Genomic DNA, 9,798 nt, shown 5'->3' with positions numbered 1-9,798 from the left:
GGTCGGTGCAGCTCCTGTGTCTCCGGGACGGGGCTCTCCTGTCCTGGGGACACTCGCCCCGGCCTCAGCCCGGCTCCTCGCGGGGCCCCTCCCCCTTGGAGGCCTTTTGTTTCTTTAGTTCTTTTTCCCCATCTTCCGACCTTGATAGAAGCACGAATTCTTCTCACTGTAGCATTCCAGCTGTTCCCTCTTTCAATCTCAGGCCGAATTCGTAGATTTCAGGATGATTTGAAGGTTATGTAGGTAATTTGGTGGGGACAGGTGACTTGGGGACCCTCCTCTTCCCCCATCTTGCCCCCTCTGTAAGTAGAATTCTGAGCAGCAACGCCTCCTTCTGTCTGGACATGCAGATGTTGTCTTAGACTCAAGTCAGTTGGATTCACAAGACACAGACATTTTGGGAGGTGGAGATAATTTTTGTGAGGTGATAGGAAGCAACATCTCTAATCTTCTCATTCTCACCTCTGCACCTTCTCAAATTTCCAAAGATATTCTTATACTGTCCCTTATTTTCAGATGAAGCACACATTTGCCTGGTATTAATCTATACTGTACATCAGTACTGATAGTCCCAAAGCGTTTGCTCATTATCTCCAGGTCACTCAACTTCTTTTAAGGGTGAGGTATAGGAAAAAAAAAAAAAAAAAAGAGTGAGGTATAGGGCAGGGTGGGTGGCCCAGTGGTTTAGCGCCACCTTCAGCCCAGGGAGTGATCCTGGAGACCCAGGATTGAGTCCCGTGTCAGGCTCTCTGCATGGAGCCTGCTTCTCCCTCTGCCTGTGTCTGCCTCTCTCTCTTATTCTCTCATGAATAAATAAATAAAATTTTAAAAAAAGATTGGGGTATAGTTTATATACAGTAAAATAATGCAAATCCTAAGTGTATAGCCTTTTACTGATGATTTGTTTATCTAATTCCTGCTGATGAACGTTGGAGTTGTTTTTAGTTTGTTCTATTATGAATAAAACTCCTGTGAATATTTTGTACAAGATTTTTTATAGACACATGGTTGCTGTATGTTTAATTTTTTTAAGAATTGCCAAACTGTTTTCCAAAATAATTACAGAATTTCATATTCCCACCATCAATATATGAGAGTTTCAGTTGCTTTAAATCCTACAAAAATGTTGTATTTTCTTATTATTGTAGTCATTCTATTGAGTGTTCAGTGGTATCACATTGTTACTTTAATTTACATTTCCCTGATAATTAATGATGTTGAGTGTCTTTCACATGCAATATTGGCCATTCAAATATCTTATTTTGTAAGGTGTCTGCTCAAATTTTTTGAATACTTTTTAAAAATTTAAATTCAATTAATTAACATATAGTGTATTATTGGTTTCAGAGGTAGAGTTCAGTAAGTCATCAGTTGTATTATATACATACCCATTGCTCATTACATTATGTGCCCTTCTTAATGGCCATCCCCCTGTTACCCCACCCCCCCACCTCCCATCCAGCAACCCTCAGTTTGTTTCCTCTGGTTAATAGTCTATTATAGTTTGTCTCCTTCTCTGATTATATCTTGTTTTATTTATTTTTAAATTTTTGTCCACTTTAAAAAATTAGATTGGGGGTGCCTGGGTGACTTAGTTAAGTGTCTGCTTTGGGGTCAAGTCATGATCCTGGGGTCCTGGGATCGAGCCCCACCCCACGTAGGGCTCTCTGCTCAGTGCAGAGTCTGCTTCTCCCTCTGCTTGCATTCTCTCTCTCTCTCTTTCTCAAATAAATAAATAAAACCTTTAAAAAATAAAAAATAAAAATTAGATTATATACTTTCACTTTTTGATTTGTGTAGGTTTATATATTTTGAGTATGTCTTTTGTCAGATATATGTAGTGTGAATATTTTTTCCATTTTCACTTCTTAATATGACTTTTGATGAGCAGAAGTTTTTAATTTGGTGAAATTCATTCAATAATTTTTCTTTTGGGGATCCCTGGGTGGCGCAGCGGTTTGGCGCCTGCCTTTGGCCCAGGGCGCGATCCTGGAGACCCGGGATCGAATCCCACATCGGGCTCCCGGTGCATGGAGCCTGCTTCTCCCTCTGCCTGTGTCTCTGCCTCTCTCCCTCTCTCTCTCTCTCTCTCTCTCTCTGTGTGTGTGTGACTATCATAAATAAAAAAAAATTTTTTTTCTTTTGTGATTAGCCATTTTGTTTCTTGACTAAGAAATCTTTACTCATGTCAATACACTTTTATAATATTTTTGGTTTAAAATTTTTTTAATACTTTTAGTCCTCACATTTAAGTCTATGAGCCACTTTGAATTCATTTTTGTATATGGTGTGGAGTAAGGAGTCAAGGTTAATTATTTTTTATGTGCATATCTGGTTGTCCCAGCATAATTTATTGAATGGATCTTCCTTTCTCCACTAAATTGCATTGACACTTTGCCAAAAATCAATTGATTATATAACTAAGGATTTATTTCTGTGTTCTCCATTCTGTTACCTTGATCTATTAATGTATTCTTATAAAATATTATGCTATATTAATTTTTTAGCTTTTGAAGTCTTAAAATTTGGTAATGTATTTTCTCCAACTTAGTGATTTTTCTTTAAGATTGTCTTGGCTATTTTAGGGCATTTTCATCTTCATTTAAATTTTAAAATGGGCCTGTCAATGTGCAAGGACAATGACCAGGTTCCTGTGCTCAGGCCTGGAGTAAAGTGGGTAGAATCAGCGTTCTCTCTCCTATAACCTACACAGTGGCAACCTGGCCAAGTTCGGTGCAGGGTATCTATAGACTGTGGTTGGGGAGGAGGTCACAAAGGAACACAAATTACATTGACCTCTTGTTTCTCACTGAAAACACTTGATGCAGTAGGACAATGCCAATATATCTTTAAACTTTCACAAGTTTTGGCACCTAGAATGCTATATACTATAAAATTATCATTCAAGTGAAAGAGCCAAATAATGACATGTTTCAGATATGCATGCAAATAGAAAGTTTCTCCTCTTTGGACTTTACAAAGAAATTCTCTCACCATTATATTAGTCATCTGATTTATTAATGGGCTTACATTCCATATACTATACATATTTATTTAAACAAATAAGAGATTATAAATGTATGCTAATTGGAAATCCTCTCCGTCTCTGTCCCCTACTGCATTACATTCTTACTGCATTGTCTATACCCACATATATATTTATGTAATCTTTAAAAACATAATGAATTCATACTTTCATACTTGTTACATATCTTGAGTTTTTTACCTAATGGCTTTCGAAGAATAGACATCCATTTGATTCTTTCAAGTTGCTGCGTATTCTTACACATAATTTCCCCATCTTTATTAATAGGGTTTTAGGTTGTTGCCAATTTTTACCTGTCATAAACAGGAAATCACTGAAAAATATATTTCAATATCCAATATATTTTTATGGTAGTATTTCCATAGGTTAGAATCCTAAAAGTGGGAGTTTCTAGAATAAAATATTAAATCACATATTTCTAAACACCTAGCTTTAGGGATAGATGGGAGAAAGAAAGGTTCCAATGTCTCCATTGTGAAATAGATAACTTTCATGTAATCATCTTGGTTCTTGTTCTTTCTGGCCATTACCATTTTTAAATTGTATAGTAAATAAATAAGAGGCAATTAAAAGAAATAAAGCCACAGAGAAACAATCAAGAATAGAAAGATGAGAGAAAAGGCAAAAACTTAATTTTTAAGCAAGAAAAAGTTTTATGAAAGAGAATATTAAGGAATTATAAAAATACTCATAATAAGAAAAGTAGCTAAAATGTAACTCCTTTCCTCACTTTGCCCCTCTCCTTCCATTCTTTTCCTCCTGAAATGTTTGTCAAAGTATTCAACCGCTGTTTTCAGCAATATACTGAAATGTGAAGGATTTTAGAGGGTAAGTCTTAATAAATGGAGAGCAATTTGTTCAGGATATATTGTCAACATATGATTAGTTTAAAGCAGTATTTGGAAGATAAGAACATGATGAATCTTTGTGGAAAAGTGGAGGAATAGTCAGGAGAAACTTGATGATTTCAGCAGTCAGGGACAATTGGTCAGCTGACATCAATAGATGTGAGCGCCCACAATAGGCTTGTCTCACTTAGGTTAAAAAAGCTAAACTCCAACCGTTCGATTGTTCACCAAGGTCTAGTAGGGACCAGATTCCAGTGGAGCAGATTTCACTTGTGAGTTTGTCAAGAGGGTGTTGCTTGAGAATTCCACCTGCCCATCAGCTTCCTTAGGCCCTGTTTCAGGTCTTTGTTTCTCAGGCTGTAGATAAAAGGGTTTAGCATGGAGGAAAGAACTGTGTAGACAATTGTTGCTATGTGGTCCCTGGCACTGTAGGTGGACAGGGGCTGTAAATAGACATAGAAGATGCTTCCATAAAAGAGTGTGACCACCGTGAGGTGAGAGCCACAGGTGGAGAAGGCTTTGCGTTTCCCAGCAGCTGAAGGGATCTTAAGAACTGCGATGAGAATTCGTACATAAGAGAGAGTGATGCACAGAAATGGAGTCACCAAAACAACAGAACCTTCTGATATTATCACAACTTCGTTGACAAATGTGGAGGAACAGGACAATTTCATCAAGGGACTGAGGTCACAGAGGAAGTGGTGGATGACATTGGAGTCACAGAAAGTGAGGCTGTTCAGTAGCAGTGTGTGTACGAGTGAGTGGAAGTGGGGAAGTGAGCAGGAAAAGGCCACCAGCAGGACACAGCAGCGGCGGTTCATGGTGGTGACGTAGTGGAAGGGGTCACAGATAGCCACATAGCGGTCAAAGGCCATGACTGCCAGAAGGCAGCTGTCGGTGTTGCCCAGAGCATAAATGAAATACATCTGTGTCAGACACCCAGCATAGGAGATGGTCTTCTTAGAAAGGAAGCTCATTAGCATCCTGGGGACAACAGTTGTTGTAAAGCAAATATCAGTGAAGGACAGGAAACTCAAGAAGAAATACATGGGGGTCTGGAGCTGGGGATCAGAATGGATGGCCAGGATGATGAGTAGGTTCCCTATTATGGTGATCAGGTACATGGTGAGGAAGAGGATAAAGAGTGGCTTCTGGTCCTCAGGCTGGGAGGAGAGTCCCAGGAGAATGAACTCAGAGACACTGCTGGTTTGGTTGACCCTTGCCATTGGCTTCGGCCTAGTTATATAAATGAAGTTTTGTTATTTACCTTACTCCAAGTCCAGAACCCAGTTAGTCTTTGTTTTCTCTGTTTGGTCACAATTAGCTGCTGTGCAGGGACAGCTTGTCAATCTCATGGTCCTTGATGTGGCCTTCGCTTCCCAACTTCCCTTCCCAAATCCATGGCATCACAAGGCCTTATAGTGAAGGTTGGAGGGGCAGAAGAAGAGTTTTCCTTTAGAAACTATCAGAGATGGGGGATCCCTGGGTGTCTCAGCGGTTTAGCGCCTGCCGTCGGCCCAGGGCATGATCCTGGAGTCCCGTGTCGGGCTCCCTGCATGGAGCCTGCTTCTCCCTCTGCCTTTGTCTCTGCCTCTCTCTCTCTGTGTGTCTATCATGAATAAATAAATAAAATCTTTTTTTTTTAAAGAAACTATCAGAGATGGACCTCACCGATTCCAGTTCATTAGTTCCTATTCCATGGAAGCACTGTTCCCTTGCTAGAGATTTAGCAATAAAAACAGGCAAATCCTAGTCATTATGTAGCTCCTGTCCTAGATGGGGAGTCAGATCATTGACAAACAACATAAAACAGTGTATAAGGGATAGAGATGGACGAGGGATGAGTTTGCCAAAATATAAACAGGGAAAATCTAGGGGGAATGTTTGTTTCAGCAAAGTGAGCTCTTTCTCCTTTGGGTGCAGGATAAGGGATTCCTCTTCCTTAGCCCATGTCATGCTGTCATCACTGGTCTGGGCACATGTCTGTTTTTCTGTAAATTAATTTTTCTTTCTTTAATATTTTGTCCTAAATCACATTTGTATAGGATGGGTACCCATTATTGAGTATTCAACTCATGCTTTATAATTCACCAGTCATGTGGATGCAACAATACCTATGAAAACATTAATTTTTTATATATTAAGAATTTATGTACATATGTATGCTTTTTTCAATCATATCCAGTTACCTAGTGATGGACATCAAAGCGGCCTCTAATTTTTTTTGTTGATACCACAAAAAGCTCTTCAGTGAGAGATATTATATAAGCCAAGTGTTTTATTTATTTTATTTTATTTTATTTATTTATTCATGAGAGACACAGAGAAAAAAAAGGTAGAGACACAGGCAGAGGGAGTAGCAGTCTCTCTTCAGGAGCCCAATGTGGGACTCTATCCGGACCCCTGAGCCGAAGGCAGATGCCCAACCACTGAGCCACCCAGGCGTCCCAAGCCAAGTGTTTTAAATTAATTTTTAAATGGTCAGCATATTCATCCATACCTCATTAATAGAGATTTCCTTTTTCTATTTTAAGATTTTCAAGTATTTTCAGACATTGGTTATTTATCTATTCCTTATTACCATAAAAAGCTCTACAATGGCCATGGGTGTATCTCCAAAATGTTTGAAATAATTTTTTCAGAAGCACCATAATCTTTCACACCTTTTCAATGGTCTTTTCACATTGGAATTTTCAGACATTACACTTTTTATTCTATATTAATATATTAACTTATTGAACATTGAAATATTAATATATTAATTAATTTATAAAGCAAATGCTGTAATTGCATTAACAAATGATGTCATGTATATAATAGTGGTTACACTTCATAATACTGTTTTTCATATTTGGAATTTGCTAAGACAGTAAATGATAGAAGTATGCTTACATTTTAATTGTAAATTACTAAACATCTTTAAACCTCAATTTTACCATGTATAATATTGGATAGAAATATCCTTGTTATTGTGAGGATTTAGTGAGAAATGCATCTAAAGCACTCAGCAGAGAGACAAACATATGTGAATACTCAAGAGAAACTTATTTTTTTGAGAAAGAGAGGAGAAAGGGGAAGAAGGATAGGAAGAGAGAATATCTTATGTAGGCTCCTGGCACATCATGGAGCCCAACTTCAGACTGCAATCTCCCAACCCTGAGATCATGATAAATCAAGAGTCAAACCCTTAACCGACTGAGCCACTTAGGCACCCCAACTCAAGAGAAACACTTGATCATCATCAGACTCAGTGTCATCTTCCCTTATCTGATATTAGTGGTTGTCCTCAAAATCAGTCAACTCACCTGCTTAAAATACACCCCTCCCTGCCAAGTTGTCAGACTAATCTCATGATTTTGCAAGATCTAACGGAAGGATTATTTGTGTATGCATTGAGTGATTTGAACAAACCTGTAGTTAAAGTTAATAACAATAACCAATGTTACTAAAATTCTACTACGTGTGAAGCTTGTGCTAAGCACTTCACGAATCCCATGATGAGGGATCACAAGGCATGTGTTTGTTTGAATTTTAAGATTTTATTTATGGCCCCTTCACGAAGATGGTGCCGAAGGCGAAGAAGGAAGCCCCTGCTCCCCAAAGCCGAAGCCAAAGCAAAGGCTTTGAAAGCTAAGAAAGCAGTGCTGAAAGGCGTGCACAGTCACAAAAAAAAGAAGATCCTCACATCACCTGCATTCCAACAACCCAAAACCCTGCGTCTCCGAAGACGGCCCAAATATTCTCGAAAGAGCGTCCCCAGGAGAAACAAGTTTGATCACTATGCCATCATCAAGTTCCCCCTAACTACTGAGTCAGCCATGAAGAAAATAGAAGACAACAACACACTTGTGTTCATTGTGGATGTCAAAGCCAATAAGCACCAGATCAAACAGGCTGTGAAGAAGCTCTATGACATTGATGTAGCCAAGGTCAACACTTTGATCAGGCCTGATGGAGAAAAGAAAGCATATGTTCGACTGGCTCCTGACTACGATGCTTTGAATGTTGCCAACAAAATTGGGATCATCTAAACTGAATCCAGCTGGCAATAAATCTAAATATAAATATTTTCACCATTAAAAAGATTTTATTTATGTATTTATGTATTTATTTGAGAGAGAGAGAGAGAGCACAAACTGGGATGGGGCAGATGGAAGAAAACAATAGTTTTCTTTTTTAAAAATTTATTTTCTTGGGGGATCCCTGGGTGGCTCAGTGGTTTGGCACCTGCCTTTGGCCCAGGGCACGATCTTGGAGTTCTGGGATCCCACGTCGGGGTCCCGGCATGGAGCTTGCTTCTCCCTCCTCTTGTATCTTTGCCTCTCTCTCTCTCTATATATATATATAATAAAAATAAATAAATAAATAAATCTTTAAAAATTTTTTCTTTTTAACTGATGGTGTTTTGCTTCCACCAAATCCCACAGTGTAGACTATCTAGAGGTCAAATTGGATTGGACTGAAAACCAAAAGCTGCGTGGAGGTTTTAGTTGGACCCCAAGACTGCCTAATCCATGAAATATTTGAAACTCTCAGGGAGGAAAGAGTAAGTGACTTTGGTCAAGCACAAGCTTGACCAATGTCAAGCAGGTAACCAACTTACTGAAGCTCACCTCCAGATCCAGATGCTCCTTTTACCTTCCCCACGTCTCCAGAAGCTGATCTGCGCACATTTGCTACTCGGCTGCCAATCTTCCTCTCAGCCAAGCACAGCCGCCTCACGTTTCTCCCATGACAATCTTGGTTGATGAACAAGGAGATGAATAGGAAAGGCAGGAAGCTGATATGCTACTTTAAAGGGATAGCATGTTTCTCCTCCCTGGCCTCCAACCTCTAATGTCTGGTTCCTAGCATGCTGCTGCTTTCTCAGCTCCCCATCTCAGAAGGCAAAGATGCCCTGACTCAGGGGACAAGGACCCTCCTGATTGTGAAAGCCCAGGCAGTGTCTCCTGAGTCTGAGCTCTGGTTTGCTGGCCTCGGGGGCCCTTGTTAGGTTGAAGGAGTTGTGGTGTGATGACTTCTCAAGGGAGCTGGTCCTGTGATTGCTCTAAGCAGAGCAAGCCGACTGGGGATGACACATAGTAGGGCTGACCCCAGGGGATAGGGGAGCCCTGAGGCTTCCTGTTTTGATTATGGTACTCATCCTAAAACTTCATAACCTCAGCACAACATCTCAAAGGTGTGTAAGTATTCCCAACTCTGGGTTATCAAGGGTGAACAAATATTATGTTGGTGAATATTTTTATGTTTGGGGAAACAGGTGTGGACCTTGGTGTATTCTAGAACTGGGGAGGTTGCAGTTTTCAAGGGATTCAGTGAGGGTAGATCAGTGGTGTGTGCTGTGTTCCAGTATCTTGGCAGGCATCTAGACTAGCTTTTTTTTCTATATGGGATTAGCTTAATGTTAGTTTACGTATACTTAAAGCACAGGGTATGGCAGTGATTGTTGTCATGTTTAGTAAAGGGGCTTTGGAAAAATAGTGTTGGTGTTTCACAGTTAGGCTCAGAAAATTCTTTGAAGGTTAGTGATAAGGAAAGAAGATATTTAGAGCATTGTGGCCTTGCCAGTAAGTTAGTTGCTTTTAATAATTTACACTATAGAGGTTCCTCACAAAGTTAAAAGTTCAACTACCCTACAACCCAACAATTGCACTACTAGATATTTAAAGACACAAATATGGTGATATGAAGGGGCATATGCACCCCAGTATTTATAGCAGCAATGTCCCCAATTACCAAAATGTGGAAAGATCCCAGATGTCCCCAGGGCTCGGGGCGGCTCCGCGGAGGGGGCTGCGGGGCGGGAGCAGCTCGGAGGGGCTCGGGCACAGGAAGATGCTCCGTGTGGAGGGGGCTGCGCGGTTCCAGGAGCAGCTCGGAGGGTCTCGGGCGGCGGCTCCGCAG

General features: G+C 40.1%; 1 protein-coding gene and 1 pseudogene across 1 annotated transcript; one reads left to right on the top strand and one right to left on the bottom strand.

Moving 5' to 3' along the window:
* Window positions 1-4,175: 4,175 nt before the first annotated feature.
* OR1L8 (olfactory receptor family 1 subfamily L member 8) lies at window positions 4,176-5,120 on the bottom strand. Its single transcript, NM_001389082.1, is given in 1 exon segment — window positions 4,176-5,120. A coding segment is annotated over 1 exon segment (945 nt).
* Window positions 5,121-7,456: 2,336 nt separating this feature from the next.
* On the top strand, window positions 7,457-7,925 carry LOC119876618 (annotated as a pseudogene).
* Window positions 7,926-9,798: the final 1,873 nt, after the last annotated feature.

This window comes from Canis lupus, chromosome 9 (genome assembly GCF_011100685.1).
Source record: "Canis lupus familiaris isolate Mischka breed German Shepherd chromosome 9, alternate assembly UU_Cfam_GSD_1.0, whole genome shotgun sequence".
Lineage (NCBI taxonomy): Eukaryota > Metazoa > Chordata > Mammalia > Carnivora > Canidae > Canis > Canis lupus.
Note: the sequence above shows the minus strand (reverse complement) of the source record. Positions and strands in the feature narration are given on the sequence as shown.